At 45.6% G+C, this 20,768-nt stretch overlaps 1 protein-coding gene across 2 annotated transcripts in view; it reads right to left on the reverse strand.

Moving 5' to 3' along the window:
* Positions 1-20,768, reverse strand: part of LOC126266758 (atrial natriuretic peptide receptor 1-like) — a 1,377,759-nt gene that overhangs the window by 252,638 nt on the left and 1,104,353 nt on the right. For both annotated transcript variants that reach the window (XM_049971275.1, XM_049971274.1), the window contains exon 11: positions 7,436-7,510. In XM_049971275.1, coding sequence (XP_049827232.1) covers positions 7,436-7,510 — 75 coding nt within the window. The remainder of the gene's footprint in view (positions 1-7,435; positions 7,511-20,768) is intronic.

A 20,768-nucleotide genomic window follows, 5' to 3' on the forward strand; every position in this document is an offset into this window, starting at 1 on the left:
ACTGCTTACACCACGCTTGTTCGCCCTATTCTGGAGTATTGCTGTGCGGTGTGGGATCCGCATCAGGTGGGACTGACGGATGACATCGAAAAAGTACAAAGAAGGGCGACTCATTTTGTATTATCGCGAAATAGGAGAGATAGTGTCGCAGACATGATACGTGAATTGGAGTGGCAATGATTAAAACTATGGCGTTTTTCGTTGCGACGGGATCTTCTGATGAAATTTCGATCGCCAGTTGTCTCCTCCGATTGCTAAGACATTCTGCTGGCACCAACCTATCTACATAGTGAGAAATGATCATCACGATAAAATAAGAGAAATCAGGGCTCCCACAGAAAAATGTAAGTGAAACCCTGCATGCCGTTCAAGTGTAGAACGGTAGAGAGACAGCTTGAAGGTGGTTCATTGAACCCTCTGCCAGGCACTTTATTGTGAATATCAGAGGAATCACGTAGACGCAGATGAATTCGTGTTCTCTCTCCACATACATTAACCCCTAATGTTCTTCCCTCACTCCTTTCATCTCAGATTTCTTTCATTTACATTATCCCGCCCGAAATCGTGTTCTCTCTCCAATGACGACACATTAACCCCTAATTTTCTTCCCTCACTCCTTTCGTCTCCCCATCACCACACTGGACACGTTCTGGTTGTGTATCCTGTTTACGGGAGACGTCGGCCACTCGCTTCAGCCGGCAGTCTGCAGGGTTTATATGCGGCAGTGCCGCGAGATCTGTGCGACAGCGGGGCGCGTTCTGCAGGATAAGCGACCGCGTGCGAGGAATGACGTGGCGCCTGCGGCAATGCCTGCCCACCCCGTCACATGCACACACAGGACTGTCGTAGCCAGACCAACGCGCTAGCTGCTCTGAACATCGCACCCTCCCAGATTCAGCAGTGAGATGGCCCAGTGGACACACCGTCACAAACTGAACACAGATCAAGCATGAAAACAGGAAGAAGGTGTACTGATCTGTGAAAATAGAAGCAAAGTAGAAACTGTGAATGGTCCCAGCGTTCGAGTGCAAAGCGGACGAGCCGTGTTCAAAGCTACCTCGTCACAGCTTTTTTTTTCCACTGTTGGCTGTATTCAAATTTGTGTCTGTGTCGTGGTGTAACGCCCTTTTGCAGCAGCGAGGTGTAAAGAAGGGACCTATAATGAAAGTTGATTCTGTGCAACTCCTCTATTAGTAGCCGAAACGAAGTGACTTTCGAATAGGAGCCGTAAACGTTTGATTACAAGGCGCTAAGTCAACCGAATCCTCCACCGGAATAAACGTCATGTGTGTCACACACGGCAATAGTAGCAGGGCGTGTGTCATATGATAGGAATCTCTTATCGACCCACTTAATTTGTACCCACTAGCGAGTCAGTGAGAGATGCCTCCTTGCCCGATTTACAGTGAGTCCAAAAATTATTCGCCTAGTTTTATTTTTTTAAAAAAACTAAGTATATGTCACGTGAAAGGAAGTGAACATAAAATGTGAACATCCACTCATATGCAACGAACTTTGGTAAGTCATTTTTATCGGTAGACAAGGAAATAAATACATCACTAGCGATATCAAATTTTACAAAATGGAGAAATTATTCAAGCATACTTCAAAAAGTATTCGTACACTCATTTCCTTGTTTTAATTTACAATCTGAAAATATGATTTCAATTACAAAAATTAATGTTTAGTGGGGTATCCCTTTGCAGCTATTACTGCTTGTGGTCGACTTGACCAACTTTGCCGTCAGAGAGGCTGGAATTTTGTCCCACTCGTCTTGAAGTGCTTCTTTTGGGTCTCTCTTCTTAGAAATGTGTCTTATCCTGATGCTATCTTCCAGTACTTTCCACAGGTCTTCAGTAGTATTAATGCCTGGGCTCTGAGGAGGGATGTTAAGTTGTTTTGGGGTATTGCACAGGAGCTACAGCCTCGTATTTAGAGCCGTACGCTTTGGGTCGTTATCTTGTTGAAAAATGTAACTTCCTTGCAGACCTAATTTTTCGGCGCTAGGATTCAGATTGTCCTTTAAAATGTTGATATGCATATGGTGATCCGTTGTACTTTCTGTGAAATATAATTTTCCAACACCTGCAGCCCTCATACAGACGCACACCATCGGGGAGTCACCGCTGTGTTTAAGCGTTGGCAGAAGACTGCGTGGCAACAAGTCTGCATTCATCTTACGCCACAACATTCGCCTGCCGTCCGGCCCGAATACATTATATTTACTCTAATCAGAAAATATTGCCCTATTCCAGAAGTCTTCCTTTTTGAAACTATGTTCCATTGCAAACTGAAGACGATTCTTTCGATTCTGTTCACTGACCCAAAATTTTTTCGCGCTAACCAGCCATGATACCCATACTTCTTGAAGGTATTACTGATTGTGTTAGCACATACCTTCACGGTTCAAATGGCTCTGAGCACTATGGGACCTAACATCGGAGGTCGTCAGTCCCCTGGAACTTAGAACTACTTAAACCTAACTACACTCCTGGAAATGGAAAAAAGAACACATTGACACCGGTGTGTCAGACCCACCATACTTGCTCCGGACACTGCGAGAGGGCTGTACAAGCAATGATCACACGCACGGCACAGCGGACACACCAGGAACCGCGGTGTTGGCCGTCGAATGGCGCTAGCTGCACAGCATTTGTGCACCGCCGCCGTCAGTGGCAGCCAGTTTGCCGTGGCATACGGAGCTCCATCGCAGTCTTTAACACTGGTAGCATGCCGCGACAGCGTGGACGTGAACCGTATGTGCAGTTGACGGACTTTGAGCGAGGGCGTATAGTGGGCATGCGGGAGGCCGGGTGGACGTACCGCCGAATTGCTCAACACGTGGGGCGTGAGGTCTCCACAGTACATCGATGTTGTCGCCAGTGGTCGGCGGAAGGTGCACGTGCCCGTCGACCTGGGACCGGACCGCAGCGACGCACGGATGCACGCCAAGACCGTAGGATCCTACGCAGTGGCGTAGGGGACCGCACCGCCACTTCCCAGAAAATTAGGGACACTGTTGCTCCTGGGGTATCGGCGAGGACCATTCGCAACCGTCTCCATGAAGCTGGGCTACGGTCCCGCACACCGTTAGGCCGTCTCCCGCTCACGCCCCGACATCGTGCATCCCGCCTCCAGTGGTGTCGCGACAGGCGTGAATGGAGGGACGAATGGAGACGTGTCGTCTTCAGCGATGAGAGTCGCTTCTGCCTTGGTGCCAATGATGGTCGTATGCGTGTTTGGCGCCGTGCCGGTGAGCGCTACAATCAGGACTGCATACGACCGAGGCACACAGGGCCAACACCCGGCATCATGGTGTGGGGAGCGATCTCCTACACTGGCCGTACACCTCTGTTGATCGTCGAGGGGACACTGAATAGTGCACGGTACATCCAAACCGTCATCGAACCCATCGTTCTACCATTCCTAGACCGGCAAGGGAACTTGCTGTTCCAACAGGACAATGCACGTCCGCATGTATCCCGTGCCACCCAACGTGCTCTAGAAGGTGTACGTCAACTACCCTGGCCAGCAAGATCTCCGGATCTGTCCCCCATTGAGCATGTTTGGGACTGGATGAAGCGTCGTCTCACGCGGTCTGCACGTCCAGCACCAACGCTGGTCCAACTGAGGCGCCAGGTGGAAATGGCATGGCAATCCGTTCCACAGGACTACATCCAGCATCTCTACGATCGTCTCCATGGGAGAATAGCAGCCTGCATTGCTGCGAAAGGTGGATATACACTGTACTACTGCCGACATTGTGCATGCTCTGTTGCCTGTGTCTATGTGCCTGTGGCTCTGTCAGGGTGATCATGTGATGTATCTGACCCCAGGAATGTTTCAATAAAGTTTCCAGGAGTGTAATATAAGGACAGCACACACACATCCATGCCCGAGGCAGGATTCGAACCTGCGACCGCAGCGGTAGCTCGGTTCCAGACTGTAGCGCCTAGAACCGCACGGCCACTCAGGTCGGCGGCACGTGACTGGTTTCTTAATAATTCTGCTGCGCAAAATCAACGTATTATCGATTTCACCGTCTATATAGGTCTAAAGACTGCGTTAGCAATCTCGTAAGAAGATCTGCCCCCATTATGTAAGCGCAGAATAAGTTTCCTTTCGCTCAGCGTCGTCTTGTTACACTTACGGCCCATAGCGCTAATTGCACTGCATCGGCGCCGGTCAGAGCCACAACAGGTGATAAGACTGGGGCCTCGCAATGGTGACTCTTAGAGTGTGGCGTGGGTCAGCGTTATAGTTTACTCACAGCGCGCAGGATTTCGGCATGTTTAGGTGGTGGACAAACACTTTATGAACTAGCTCTTGTATTACATTTTCCATTTTGTTAACCTTACTGTCGATTTCCATGTATTTCTTTCCCTGCTTTTCAACAAAAAAGATTTATGGAGGTACTTCTTACATGACTGGCTCTTTATATTTTGTATACATTTCTTTTCATGTTACACAGACTTTGTTTTCTAAAAGATATGTAGCTAGACGAATACTTTTTGGAATCACTGTAGGTGTTCGTATGAATGTGAATGTGATCACTCCCAAGGAAATGATGAGCACATAATAGTTTGTCACATTATCTGCAACAAATAAGCGCAACTGTTTCACAACCGCACAGTTTCTCTGTGCTCTGGCAAAACGTATGTTTTTAACATTGCTGAGGTTCCATTCCGTTTTGGAAGTTTTGACTCTTGTATTTCTTTGTTTCAACATAGTTAACACCCGTTTTTTTGGTGTTTTCGTTTCTGTCAGATGTCTATGTGGTACAGTAAGTCATGTGCTCTCACTGTTCATCACGTTTACTTGTGACGGTAATGAATTCTTATTACATGGCCCATATTCCCTCTCAAACCGGAGATTCGAGTCCTCCCTCGTGCTTGTGTGTGTGTGTGTGTGTGTGTGTGTGTGTGTGTGTGTGTGCGTGCGTGCGTGTGTGTGTGTGTGTGTGTGTGTGTGTGTGTTGTTCTTAGCATAAGTTAGTTTAAGTAGTATGTAAGTTTAGGGATCGATGACCTCAGCAGTTTGGTCCCTTAGGAATTCACACACACACCCATATTCTATAATCAGAACATAGTACGTCAACAGCCAATTCTCCAGAAAGAAAACAAAAATAATGCTGTGGAAAAAAAGGCCCGAAGTAGTTTTGAACACCGTTCGCCCGTGGTGCAAATAAAGACCGTGACCACTTGACCGTGACGCCATGGCTCTGCCACTTTGCCAGATGTAGAAGACGCTAAGCTTGGACCGTTCCTGCTTCTGTTTTGTACTTTTTCACTGTTCAGTATATTCTACTAACGCTTGGCAATGTATGTTAAACTGAAATACAACGAAGAATATTCCATACGTCCATTAACAGTGAGACGGCAAGTGGAGTCTTGGGTGGGAATTCATAGATTAGTCTACCGCTGGTCTGAAGGCAAGTGAATTTGCACTGACGCTGCTGCAGACTTTCGTTCGGTATTTAATGTTCATAAAGCCCGTTTCCGAGTTAAAATTCAGGTTGTGTAAGTATACAATGAAACCCTATTTGCTAAGGAAACGATGCATCCGAATAAAGTGAGAACACGAATAAATATGTTGTGTTTATTGTTGGTGGTGGTTATTGTTTAACGTCCCGTCGACAACGAGGTCATTAGAGACGGAGCGCAAGCTCGGGTTAGGGAAGGATTGGGAAGGAAATCGGCCGTGCCCTTTCAAAGGAACCATCCCGGCATTTGCCTGAAACGATTTAGGGAAATCACGGAAAACCTAAATCAGGATGGCCGGAGACGGGATTGAACCATCGTCCTCCCGAATGCGAGTCCAGTGTGCTAACCACTGCGCCACCTCGCTCGGTTGTGTTTATTGTTTCATTAGTTTATCTATCTGAACTTCTTTTCTTACACAGACACCTTTGTGACTATAAGACATACTTGAGGACGAGGGTTTACCTTTGATGTTTTTGATGTATAGTTGTTTCGGCATGTTGTTGTTGTGGCCTTCAGTCCAAAGATTGGTTTGATGCAGCTCTCCGTGCTCCTCTATCCTGCACAAGCTTCTTCATCTCTCAGTACCTACTGAAACCTACATCCTTCTGAATTTGCTTAGTGTATTGACCTCTTGGTCTCCCTCTGCGATTTTTACTCTCCACGCTGCCCTCCAATAATAAATTGGAGATCCCTTTATGCCTCAGAACATGTGCTACCAACCGATCCATTCTTCTAGTCAAGTTAGGCCACAAATTTATCTTCTATTAATTGTCCATGTTACACTTCCATACATGGCTACACTCCATACAAATACTTTCAGAAACGACTTACTGACACTTAAATCTACACTCGATGTTAACAAATTTCTCTTCTTCGGAAACGCTTTCCTTGCCATTGCCAGTCTACATTTTACATACTCTCTACTTCGACCATTATAAGTTATTTTGCTCCCCAAATAGCAAAACTCATCTACTACCTTAAGTGTCTAATTTCCTAATATAATTCCCTCAGCATCACCCGACTTAATTTCACTACATTCCATTATGCTCGCTTTGTTTTTGTTGATGTTCATCTTATATCCTCCTTTCAAGACAATGTTTCTCCTTATAACGACGTTCTCCTGAGTAGTCCCCTCCCGGAGATCCGAATGAGGGATTATTTTACCTCAGGAATATTTTACCCAAGAGAACGCCATCACCATTTACCCATACAGTAGAGCTGCATGCCCTCGGGAAAAATTACGGCTGTAGTTTCCCTTTACTCTCATCCGTTCGCAGTACCAGCACAACGAGACCATTTTGGTTATTGTTAAAAGGCCAAACCAGTCAATCATCCAGACTGTTGCCCCTGCAACTACTGAAAAGGCTGCTGCCCCTCTTCAGGAACCACACGTTTGTCTGGCCTCTCAACAGATACCCCTCCGTTGTGGTTGCACCTACGCTACGGCTATCTGTATCGCTGAGGTACGCTAGCCTCCCCATCAACGGCAAGGTCGATGGTTCACGGGGTGGGGTGTGGTGGGGGCGAAGGGCGGGGGATGTTTCGGCAAGGCACTGGAATTATGAGCTGTCATCAAACAGGTGCTCGTATAAATTGCAAGCACACATAGCTCTACTCTCCACTGTTTCAGTTTCGTCATTATTTCGATGCTAAATTCACGATGTTAATCCACTTCCACGAAATTATTTCTAGTTACTCTTTGTCCTATTGAAGTCCGACCCACATGCTAAGTCATCAGCGACTCCGACAAATTAATTTGTGAAGCACGCACCTGACTGGTACTGACGCTGGAGGAGAAAGCGAATACAGTCACGTTAAAATAAATTTACTGAATCAGATGTTAATTTTTTTTATCAGTCTAGACTGTACTGAAATTAGATCATAGTGAAGTGGACGGGTTCTGCAGCTGAGTCGCAACACCGACGGAAACTGTTATTGTGGTCTTTACTCACCCGTTTCAGCTCCAGCAACAGTGGTCTCGTGAGGTCCACGCGTTTGTGGATAGCCTTCAGCGCCACTTTGCTGCCCTGAAACGAGACATAACGAAACAATCTCGTTAGTGAATCTGAGGGGATTACGAAAGATACACAATTGTGATGCAGTGTCTGGAGCGATTGGTTTAAATGGCTCTAAGCACTATGGAACTTAACATCTAAGGTCATCAGTCCCCTAGACTTAGAACTACATAAACCTAACTAACCTAAGGACATCACAAACATCCATGCCCGAGGCAGTATTCGAACCTGCGACCGTAGCAGCCGCGTGGTTCCGGACTGAAGCGCCTAGTACCGCTCGGCCACAGCGGCCGGCAAGCTTCCGGATACCCTTGATCAGATAGTGCAGATCTCTTTACAAAATAGATGTTCCCAGCGCATGATGGATCAACGTCAAGTTGTGCCGACAACAACTACCGAGCGGAGGCATTGAACGGCGGTGGCAGTGGTCATAACCCTTTTGGATTTCCGGAAGAGAGTGACGTTAATTCTGTAAACTGGTAGGCATTGAAGGATAGACACCTAATACCCTGCGGATAACCTAACTAAAAAAAGAAAAAGAAAAATACCTGCAATATAATTATCAAAGCTAATGATGTGAGTTACCTACTAGCGGGTAACCATCCTTTGCGGAGCCGGTTTAAGATCGTGCGTGCTCCGCCGCACTGAGGAAGTGCAGGACTCCTCATTGGTAATAAGCAGCAATATTTCTTTAAACATATTATCTTATACCCACGAAATTTATGAAAGCGGAGTATAAAAATATACTTAGGAAGAGCAGATATTGCCTGCAGGGCAACAGCGACCGCTAGAGATTAAAATTGCAGAGCAACTATAAGTGGCATGTAAATGGTCTTTACTTTGCCACTTTCCACTTGACCAACGTGAGCATCTTCAGAAATTACGTAGCCGAGTACTAAACATTATAAACATCGGGGTTTGTATAGCGCCGCCGTCATAACTCATGTATGCTTGGCAGTTAGCTTGGGTTATCTTTACTGTCGACCCACGTACAATATTTGTATCGGTCTATTGTTTCGATTTAGCAAAGCAAATGAAGCACATGTTTGGCGACACCGTCCGTGGAGAGGCCTCTTTGAATTAGCGCTCGCAACAACCTGATTGCGGAACTTCAATGCTCATTAAATTCGAAAGTGACCCTTAACATAGACAAATGTAATGTATTGCGAATACGTAGAAAGAAGGGTCATTTATTCTATGATTATATGATAGCGGAACAAACAATGGTAGCAGTTACTTCTCTAAAATATCTGGGAGCATGCGTACAAAACGATTTGAAGTGGAATGATCATATAAAATTAATTGTTGGTAAGGCGGGTGCCAGGTTGAGATTCATTGGGAGAGTCCTTAGAAAATGTAGTCCATCAACGAAGGAGGTGGCTTACAAAACACTCGATCGACCTATTCTTGAGTACTGCTCATCAGTGTGGGATCCGTACCTGGTCGGTCTGACAGAGGAGATAGAGAAGAGCCAAAGAAGAGCGGCGCGTTTCGTCACAGCGTTATTTGGTAAGCGTGATAGCGTTACGGAGATGTTTAGCAAACTCAAGTGGCAGACTCTGCAAGAGAGGCGCTCTGCATCGCGGTGTAGCTTGCTGTCCAGGTTTCGAGAGGGTGCGTTTCTGGATGAGGTATCGAATATATTGCTTCCCCCTACTTATACCTCCAGAGTAGATCACGAATGTAAAATTAGAGAGATTCGAGCGCGCACGGAGGCTTTCTGGCAGTCGTTCTTCCCGCGAAACATACGCGACTGGCACAGGAAAGGGAGCTAACGACAGTGGCACGTAAAGTGCCCTCCGCCACACACCGCTGGGTGGCTTGTGTAGTATAAATGTAGATGTAGACGTAGAAACGCACAACGTATCAAATTTTTTGTCAACCATTATTCCGCAGCACAACCTGCTCTGCTGCACCCTTACAAAGTTTTCACACATTTCAGACAAGCTGCAGAGACGAATTACTGACTGGAAATGGAAGAAAAAAATGTCCTATGAACTAGTGTCCGAAAATACATCGTTGCCACGTTAGATGGCGCTGCCCACTTGCCGTGTGTTCTTTGAGTGGTTTTTTGGTTTTGTGTGGGGAGAGAGGAGGTGAAGGGGGTTGAAGGGACCAGACTACAAAGGCCATCGGTCCCTGTTGTTTGTGTGTTGCAGACTATGTGATTGATGCAGTGCACTGTAAGAAGCAGACACATGGAAAATGTCGAAAAGCAACACGCCTGTATTAAAGCACGCACCCCATAGACACCAGTCACACCACACAACGTTTCAAGCCCTTTTTGGGTGCTTGTGTGACCGTGGATCCTTCCATATAGACGAACGTTGTATAGGGAGGCGACGGACTGTGCGTACACCAGATCTGGAGAATCGGTTTCTCCAGAATATTCAGGCGAACCCCTAGTTCAAGATACTGGCAAGTAGCCCGCCAGCGTGGTGTAAGGTAAAGTAAGATTATGTGTTTCTTGTATGACAGACGCTCTTATCCCTATCGCCTGAAACGAGTGTAAGGATTATCTGCAGATGATTTCCCTCTACGGAAAGGATTTTGTCGATGGCTTTTGCGCTAAACCAACAAAATCATGGGATTTCTGTCATCAGTCCTCTTTACCGGCGAAGCAACTTTTACCAGAATTGTCATCATCAATCTGCATAATGGTCGTCTGTGGGCTACAGACGATCCTCGGGGAATGGTTGAGGCGTATTCATCAGCATCGGTTTAGCACCACCGTGTGGGCAAGAATTATTGGTGACCGCATACTTATAGCGGTTGTTCCACAGCTCCTCGACAGAGAAACATACCTGGACTTCTTGCAGAATACTTTGCCTGGGCTACTTGATAATTTGCCTTTGCCGATACGACAGAATATATGGTCTGGAGCTCCATCCCACGTCTGTATTACAGTAATCCGACACCTCAGCAACATCTTCCTCGGACGATGCATACAACGCGGAGGCCCTGTAGCATGGCCTGCAAGATCCCCGTGATTTTTATCTCTGGGGGCATCTGAAAACTGTTGTGTATGCTGAACCAGCTCCTGATGTGCAGATCCTTTAACAGCACGTTCACGACGCCTGTGACGCTATGCGGATAGGGACAAAATAGTGCAGCAGTCCATGGTGTGCCGTGTGAACGTTTGCATTGCATCCCATGGGGGCCACTTCGACCACATGTTTTTGACGTGGGTCCGGTGGAGCTCTGTGCTATGCTTCGGGACGATTTGTTGTTGTTCGCACACCGCCCGTTGCCGGAGACACGCTCAATAGGACCTTTTAGCCTTCATTTTCAGTCAGGAATCCGCCCCTGCAGTTTGTAGGTTTTCTTAATGTTCACACTGTATATAAAAATCTACCATCGTCTACGAAGATGCAGCCAAGAATGAAGTATTTTTCAAATTTTTTGCAAGATTCAGACCGACGAGTCAGTTGCTCTCTCTGGGACTCAGCTAGTAGGCAATCGACAGATCTTACAATACAATCCAGGCATCTTCCCCTTCTCGCAGAAGGATAATATTTAAATGCATTTATCTCCAGACATGCATCTTGCTTTAACAGGAGTCTTGCTCTTTTCTTTTATTTATTGAACCAAAGTTCGAGTACTTTTAGGACTGGCGATTCCGCGCCGTTGTACCGTCCCACGGTTACGTTGTCCATTTCAAAACCTCCTTCTCTCGAGGAGTAGCGCTTGGGAGAAATTTCCTGCCAGCGCACCGACGACTGTTTCGACAAAGACACCTCTGGAATCGCTGCACTGGCGTCGGCCGAAAAATGTTCCCGCCATAGAGCGCCATAACTGTCTATGCATGTCCAAAGGAACAGACACTGAGGCAACTGGAGCCGCTATGAGTGCATGAAATGTATTCACAGTTGCGAATACGAGCAACCTTCAACTGTATGAGGGAATCGGCACTCGAATCATGATTTCCCGCTTTACATTAGGGGTCGCGTTAACCACTTTGGCTATCCAGGTACGACTCGCACACAGACACGAACTTCAGTATTTCGAATTTCTGTTCATAACGAAATTTTGTAAATTTGTGGTGAGGCCTTATGGGACCAAACTACTTAGATCATCGGTCCCTAAGCGTACACATTATTTGTTGTTGTTGTGGTCTTCAGTCCAGAGACTGGTTTGATGCAGCTCTCCATGCTACTCTATCCTGTGCAAGCTTCTCATCTCCCAGTACCCGCGGCAACCTACATCCTTCTTAATCTGCTTAGTGTATTCAACTCTTGGTGCCCCTCTACGATTTTTACCCTCCACGCTGCCCTCCAAAACGAAATTGGTGATGCCTCTGACTATGTCCTACCAAGCGATCCCGTCTCCTAGTCAAGTTGTGCCACCAATTTCTCTTCTCCCCAATTCTATTCAATACCTCCTCATTAGTTACGTGATCTACACAGCTAATCGTCACCACTCTTCTGTACCACGACATTTCGTAAGCTTCTATTCTCTTCTTGTCTAAACCATTTATCGTCCACCTTTCACCTCCACACATGGCTACACTCCATACAAATACTTTCAGAAAAGACTTCCTGACACTTAAATCTATACTCGATGTTAACAAATTTCTCCTCTTCAGAAACACTATCCTTGCCATTGCCACTCTACAATGGCTGCTACAGTCCCTGTTCTTCGGAAATGCATGCATGCATACATGCATGTCCGATGCAACATTGCATCGTTGTCCTTAACAACACAGGCACCACAATATCGTATTTATCCGCCGATATCAGGCAGCGACTTTAAGTATAAATGTCCTCCCCTGTACGATAAATACATAATGCGTGTGTGATTGCAGGTTATTATATAAAAAAGATGACTACAGGAAGTTTGAGTCTGGCCGTGAGCAGTGGTCGGACAGCCAAAGCGACTACGGCGACCGCTCGTGTGAAGCGGAAGAAACGGGTTTGACTCCCGATCTGGCACAAATTGTCACTGTCATCATTTCCTTATACATCTGGTGGCTGTTGGCAACCACAACTGCAAGTACATTTCATCTTTATACATTACTGGCCATTCAGATTGCTACACCAAGAAGAAATGCAGCTGATAAACGGGTATTCATTGGACAAATATAATATACTAGAACTGACGTGTGATTACATTTTCACGCAATTTGGGTGCATGGATCCTGAGAAATCAGCACCCAGGACAGCCACTTCTGGGCGTAATAACGTGTTTAATACGAATGGGCATTGAGTCAAACAGAGCTTGGATGGCGTGTACAGGTACAGCTGCCCATGCAGCTTCAACACGATACCACAGTTCATCAAGATTAGTGACTGGCGTATTGTGACGAGCCGGTTGCTCGGCCACCACTGACCAGACGTTTTCAATTGGTGAGAGATCTGGAGAATGTGCTGGCCAGGGCAGCAGTCAAACATTTTCTGTACCCAGAAAGGCCCGTACAGGACCTTCAACATGCGGTCGTGCATTATCCTGCTGAAATGTAGGGTTTCGCAGGGATCGAATGAAGCGTAGAGCCACGGGTCGTAACACATTTGAAATGTAACGTCCACTGTTCAAAGTGCCGTCAGTGCGAACAAGAGGCGACCGAGACGTGTAACCAATGGCCCAGCCATACCATCACGCCGGGTGATACGCCAGTATGGCGATGACGAATACACGCTCAAAATGTGCGTTCACCGCGATGTCGCCAAACACGGTTGCGACCATCATGATGCTGTAAACAGAATCTGGATTCAGCCGAAAAATCGATGTTTTGCCATTCGTGCACCCAGGTTCGTCGTTGAGTGCACCATCGCAGGTGCTCCTGTCTGTGATGCAGCGTCAAGGGTAACCGCAGCTGTGGTCTCCGAGCGGATAGTCGATGCTGCTGCAAACGTTGTCGAACTGTTCGTGCAGATGGTTGTTATCTTCCCAACGTCCCCATCTGTTGACCCAGGGATCGAGACCTGGCCGCACGATCCGTTACAGCCATGCGAATAAGGTTCCTGTCATCTCTGCTGCTAGTGATACGAGGCCGTTGGGATCCAGCACGGCGTTTCGTACTACCCTCATATCAGCACGTTGTAGGTGTCGGCACCGGCGCCGACCTTCTATGAATGCTCAGAAAAGCTAATCATTTGCATATCACAGCATTTTCCTTCTGTCGGTTAAATTTCGCGTCTGTAGCACGTCATCTTCGTGGTGTAGCAATTTTAATAGCCAGTAGTGTAGAACGTTTGATAATAGCAAAGAATTCCAGTATCTACCTTGTTTTTGCTTTCAGGCAGATACTGGCAGTAACGTTTAAGATTTGTGGACTATGGGGAAACATTCCAGCCGTTGGCCTTTGGGATCAGAGATACATTATTTTTAAAAAATAATTTTGGCTCTTAAGATTACACTTCTGTTAAATGAATAAGGAAGACCCAGAATCCTTTAGGAAACAAGACGTGAAAAAAATTTAGATGGAGGTTAACACAACTTAAGAGCTCACGACGCCACCAGCTGCTCTCCAGCTTCGACTTGATAAGTAGGCCTCTGCATATGACATACAATTTGTGAAGACTGTATCTAAAAATGTCATTATTTGATATTTAATTTGCAAATTGTACCAAAAGAGGCGCGCTTTTCGTGGGTCATCATTGTGTCTTAGCACTGAAACGGTATACTTTTGTAGCGCAAGCTAGAACACTGAAAAGTCCACTACAGAGATTCTTTACCTACCAAAGTTTAGTTTCATGTCATTTTATTATAACAGTTCATAGGTAATGCCATGCGTTTTCGAGATTTCCTGCATTTGCTGGTACTTTGCAACAGCTCACATTCACACCACATACTGTACGAGAAAGAAAACCCACCAAATATGATTTTTAACACCATGCATTAGACAGTTTCTGTGTTATGCTTGTGACATAGAACGCTGTGGCATCTCATTGGCGACGTTCCGCTCCACGAGGCAAAAGTCTGGAGTACTGGATTCTTTACTCCGCACACGTCAATGGAGTGTAACGCAGAATTCCACGCTGTGACTTCACCATCTCCTCGACCACGTGAATTTTCATGCCCCGTGAGGTGAAGGGTTAATGGTTCGTGACATAATGGGCTCTGAGCACTATGGGACTTAACATCTGTCTGTGGTCATCAGTCCGTAACATAATTAAAATAGGTATGCCAGTGAGAGGTTTTCACGCTCAGAGAGGTTTCGCGAGTAATACGTGGCAGGTAAACAACAATGAGAGGAAGCTCAGTGGCAGCGCCCGAGAACGGGGGCGAGATCTCAGATAGTTGCGCTCTCCGAGTTTGGACCTCTCTTGTAGGAAGCGACCTCAGTCTCTCTAGAGCTGCTGGCCTCAGCTCTCACATAAGCGAACCTATACTGGGAATGTTGGGAGAGACGAGAGTACGGGCAGTGCAGCCCACGCCTCGCGGGTGGGCGCTACATGCGGCAGTAGCGTTCTTCGCTTGCGCGACCTACTGGCGCAGCGAGCGTTGGTGGTGCTGTCCGGTCGTTAGCTCTGGCCGTAACACGAGCAGTCTGCCCGCCACGCAACCATCCAGCCAGCGGCTCCCGGCCCATTAGCGGACGCCGCCTGCTTGTTCCGCTCGCCCAGAGTGCCTTCCGATGGCCCCACAATCGATCAGCCGTCCAACCGCACCTCGCCTCCCCCCCCCTTCCCCCCCTCTTCCAGGCCACCACTGCGGCGTCACCGCTAACCCTACCCGCCCCGATATTTTTTCCTCCAAAAGAGGAGCGAGCTCCGTCTCACCCCACTTGGTGTTGCGAGGGATGATGGTGGGTGTTGTAAGGTAAGGAGATCGCGGCATGTGCTGTCACAACTTATCCTGCTGGTTTTGGCGATAAGTGGTGGTGGTGGTTAGCGTTTAACGTCCCGTCGACAACGAGGTCATTAGAGACGGAGCGAAAGCTCGGGTTAGGGAAGGATTGGGAAGGAAATCGGCCGTGCCCTTTCAAAGGAACCATCCCGGCATTTGCCTGAAACGATTTAGGAAAATCACGGAAAACATAAACCAGGGTGGCTGGAGACGGGATTGAACCGTCGTCCTCCCGAATGCAAGTCCAGTGTGCTAACCACTGCGCCACCTCGCTCGGTAGCGATAAGTAATAGCTGCTGAATATACAGGGTGGTCCATTGATCGTAACCGAGCCAAATATCTCGCAAAATAAGCGTCAAATGAAAAAATTGTAAAGAACGAAACTTGTCTAGCTTGAAGGGGGAAACGAGACGGCGCTATGGTTGGCGAGCTATATGGCGCTGCCATAGGTCAAAAGGATATCAACTCCGTTTCTTAAAAAAATTGGAATCCTCATTTTTATTACTGTTCGTGTAGTGCGTAAAGAAATATGAACGTTTTAATTGGACCACTTTTTTGCTTTGTGATAGATGGCTCTGTAATAGTCGCAAAAACTTGGCTCACAATTTTAGACGAACAGTTGGTAACAGGTAGGTTTTTTTAAATTAAAATACAGAAAGTAAGTACGTTTGAACATTTTATTTCGGTTGTTTTAATGTGATACATGTACCTTTGTGAATATATCATTTCTGAGAACGCATGCAGTTACAGCGTTACCTATAAATACCACATTAATGCAATAAATGCTCAAAATGATGTCCATCAACCTCAATGCATTTGGCAATACGTGTGACATTCCTCTGAACAGCGAGTAGTTCGCCTTCCATAATGTTCGCACATGCATTTACAATGCGCTGACGCATGTTGACAAGCGTTGTCGGTGGATCACGATAGCAAGTATCCTACAACTTTCGCCACAGAAAGAAATGCGGGGACGTCAGATCCGGTGAACGTGTGGGCCATGGATGGTGCTTCGACGACCTATCCGCCTGTCATGAAATATGATATTCAATACCGCTTCAACCGCACGCGAGCTTTGTGCCGGACATCCATCACGTTGGAAGTACATCGACATTCTGCCATGCAGTGAAACACCTTGTTTTAACTTCGGTACAACATTTCGTAGGAATTGAGCATACATTGCACCATTTAGATTCCCATCGATAAAATGTGGACTAATTATCCTTCCTCCCATAATGCCGCACCATACATTAACCCGCCAAGGTCGCTGATGTTCCACTTGTCGCAGCCACCGTGCATTTTCCGTTGCCCAATAGTGCATATTATGCCGGTTTCCGTTACCGTTGTTGGTGAATGACGCTTCGTCGCTAAATAGAACGCGTGCAAAAAATGTGTCATCGTCACGTAATTTCTCTTGTTCCCAGTGGCAGAACTGTACACGACGTTCAAAGTCGTCGCCATGCAATTCCTGGTGCACAGAAATATGGTACGGGTGCAATCGACGTGGATGTAGCATTCTCAACACCGATGTTTTTGAGATTCCCGATTCTTGCTCAATTTGTCTGCTACTGATGTTTGGATTGGCCGCGAGAGCAGCTAAAACACCTACTTGGGCATCATTATTTGTTGGAGGTTGTGATTGACATTTCACATTTTGCTGAACACTTCCTGTTTCCTGAAATAACTATCCGGCGAACGATCCGGACACTTGGATGATGTCGTCCAGAGTACTGAGAAGCATACATAACACACGCCCGTTGGCCATTTTGATAACAATAGTGATACATCAACACGATATCGACCTATTCCGCAATTGGTAAACGGTCCATTTTAACACGGGTAATGTATCACAAAGCAAATACCGTCCGCACTGGCGGAATGTTACGTGATACCACGCATTTTGTGACTATTACAGCGCCATCTACCACAAAGCGAAAAAAATTGTCCAACTAAAACATTCATAGTTCTTTACGTACTACACGAGTATGTAGTAAAAATGGGGGTTCCTATTTAAAGAAATGGAGTTGATATCCGTTGGACCTACGGCAGCGCCATCTGGTTTCCCCCTTCAAGCTAGACGAGTTTTGTTCTTTGTAGTTTTTTCGTTTGATGCTTATTTCGCGAGATATTGGGCCCGGTCACTATCAATGGACCAGCCTGTACAAGGACGTGCTCGAAAGCAATATCTCCGAATTTTTTCCTCGGACTTCAATGTCGGTCGAATTACATGTCATGCATATTACTCGATTGTCTCTGCTGCTTCGTTAACGCAAGCTGCAACCCTCGTTGCTAGAGGGGTCCGAATTACAGCGTGTTACATGGCGGTGTGTAACGTAAGTACGTCGGTGCTTGAGAAACAGGTTGTCCGTGCTCGTAACCTCAACGTCTGTGACAGAGCTCGGAATGGCCGACGACGCACGAGAAACCCACGAGACTGTTTGGAATCGAATTGATGAATTCTTCGGAGGAAATCTTCAGATATCACAGACACAGCTCTCAGATAATTGTGGTATATTATCAGAGGCTGTACAGGCTGCCAGTGTAGAACTGCGGTACAGAAACGGTGGATGGATCGAATGTCCAATCCTGACATGAGACAGATGAGACTGGGCATCTGTCAAAAATTTCTTTAGCGTTTTCAGCATGAGGGTAATAGGTTCGTCATCAACCTTGTGACAGGTGGTGAAATATGGTGCCACCATATTGACCCCTGAAACAACAATGCATCAATGGAGTTCCGCCACAAAGGATAACCGACGCCAAAAATGTTGAAGACCATGCCATCAGCAAGCAAAGTCATGCTCACTGTGTCGTGGAATGTTCAACGTGCGGTGCATTTTGATTTAATGCCGAATGGCACCATCAGGATCTCTGCATGGTACTGTGAGACCCTCGTAAAGCTGAAAGCACGAACTTTAGGAGTTCGTCCACACACCCTCCCCTTCAGCATAACAATGCCATACCACATAAGTTCGCTGCGACTTCTGCAACGCCTTTCGTTCACTGTCATCGACCATACAGTCCCAACTTGGTCCCAGCCGATTTTCATGTGTTTTCACAACTTAAAGAACACTTTCGAGAACTTCTGTTTGAAAGCGATGAAGCGGTGCAAGCACAGGTGAGATTGTGGTTTCGTCAACGAAATTAAACTTTCTACAGCGGCGGTATCAACAAACTGGTCTCTCGTTGGGAGAAATGTGTCTGTCGCCAGGGTGACTATGTTCAGTAATAAATAATCAGACATGAAGCACAGAGATGTAGAATATTAATAAAGTTGGTTTTATTTAAAGACCTGTAAGAGTTCTCAAATAAAAATTCGGGAGTATTATTTTTCAGCACGCTGTCGTATAAAGCTGACGCTGGGATCCACTGCGACGTCTGAATGCTCGCGAAGATTAATTTATTGGCAATTTGCCGCGCTCGTGCGTCTGCAGCAAAAATTAATGTTTCTGCAGGATTCTGAGCAAGAGGCTATAAGGCAGAACTAAAGATAGGTTTTTTAAATCATGGTTCTTTAGATCGCTGGCGGCAGTTCAGTTTGGTAATGTTATATCTCTGAAGAGAAAGGGAAAACTCGTAAATCATAAGTTGACAATAATTACGGCTGTTTCAGACAATTATCGCCGTCTAGTTTGACGAGCTGAGTGAGTCCGATTTCTTCTGGTATTTCGTTACCACAATAGGAAAGCAGCAGAATGAATCCTTTCATAGGCCAATAAGAAACGTGTACGTTTTTGTTTCTCGTATCTACGGTTAAGTGCGAGTGTTCTTTGTCATGCACGATGAAAAACGTCAAACGTAAGTGCGCTGGCTGTTTCCTTGTTTCGTAGATCGTTTGGACAACGTTTTGAACTGAAGCTTATGGAGTTCGTTTTAGAATTTTTAACGTGCCTGATGCTTTCGTATGAGTGAATGTAGGCAGCTTGGTTCTCATAATACTATAATTACATTACAGAAACTGAATATTTCGATTACACTTACAAATATTGTAATTGTCTACCTTACTATCAATTTGATAAAGCTTCCTTAAAGGTTGACGAGATTTCTAAAGAAGTGTTATTTTCATTTCATTTTACAATTACATGATTTTTGCCACAGCATATCACAGAGTTTTGAGACAAAAATGAAAAGTGGCAAAGGTACCATTAAGTGCTGTAGTAGTGGACATCTTATTGCTATTAATCTAAGGTTGATTATTATAAATTTCAGCCGAGCGGTCTGAGGCGATGCAGTCATGGACTGTGCGGCTGGTCCCGGTGGAGATTGAAGTCCTCCCTCGGGCATGGGTGCGTGTGTTTGTCCTTAGGATAGTTTAGCTTAAGTAGTGTGTAAGCTTAGGAACTAATGAACTTAGCAGTTAAGTCCCATAAGATTTCACACACATCTGAACATTTTATAAATTTCGTTTGCATGTATACATATGTGAAGTGACTGGACCAATTTCTCTCTCTAATAAAGGGTCGCCGTGCGTAACATTATTAGACTCAACAAAATACTTAAAGAAGTGTCGACAAGATGTTTGTAAAGAAGCGTCAGATATTGAACCTCCAGGACGTTTAAATATAACGATGAAGTAAATAAAAAATGTCGAGATGGAATTAACTAATGGAAAATGGTGAAAAATATTAGTGTTGTTATTTGCGTACCGCCGAGACACAAAGTGCTTAATATATTGAATATAAATACTTAAAATCTTGTAATGGAATTGTGTATCGTAAACAATAAGCACGCGTTGTTGGCACTATCCCGAAAGCCATTCCATAATCCATTTAAAGATTATCCACCATTTCATCTGTTCTGGATATCTATCATAACTGACTGTTCCAATTTATGAGCAACAGTTGCTGGACAAAAAATTGATCCTTAATTAATTCTGTTGGTAATTTACGTTCAGTCGGAAAACGAGTTTTTCCAGCCACTAGTACTTCAGCTACATAACACACCTGTCTGCATATATCGTACATTTCAGTCGTCATATAAGACACGAAAATTTGTTCACTTCCTCAAGAATTCAATAAAAATCAGCTTTATAAGCTACGAGTATTTACATCCACACCTGTACTATCCATACAACGTGTTGGCGAGACAACATTCACAAAGTGTGAAGGGATTCCCTTTAAACATTTGCTAGTTCAGTTACCTCCTATGACACTCTCTTGAATCAGTCGAAATTGTGCCCACGCCATTTTTCTTTGCGTGCAGTACACCCTTGCATTCCAACCTCAGCAATATTCCAGTACAGGGCTCATACTCATTTTATAAACACCCACTCGCATTGGGACCTTCAAATGAAAAAAGTCAGAGTCAATGAAGTTAAGTAAGTCTTCGCTGCCTTTGTCATTCTTTGATATCCGAGAAGATGTCAGGGTATGAAACGAGCGCTGAAGCAAATTAGAGCTGGAAACTGTATAATGATTTTTGAAATGTACAAATTTAATTATTCGCCCTTCAAATCCCGAAATAATTCGGATAGAATCCATTT

The sequence above is a fragment of the Schistocerca gregaria genome, chromosome 4 (assembly GCF_023897955.1).
Source record: "Schistocerca gregaria isolate iqSchGreg1 chromosome 4, iqSchGreg1.2, whole genome shotgun sequence".
In the NCBI taxonomy this organism is placed as follows: Eukaryota; Metazoa; Arthropoda; class Insecta; order Orthoptera; family Acrididae; genus Schistocerca; species Schistocerca gregaria.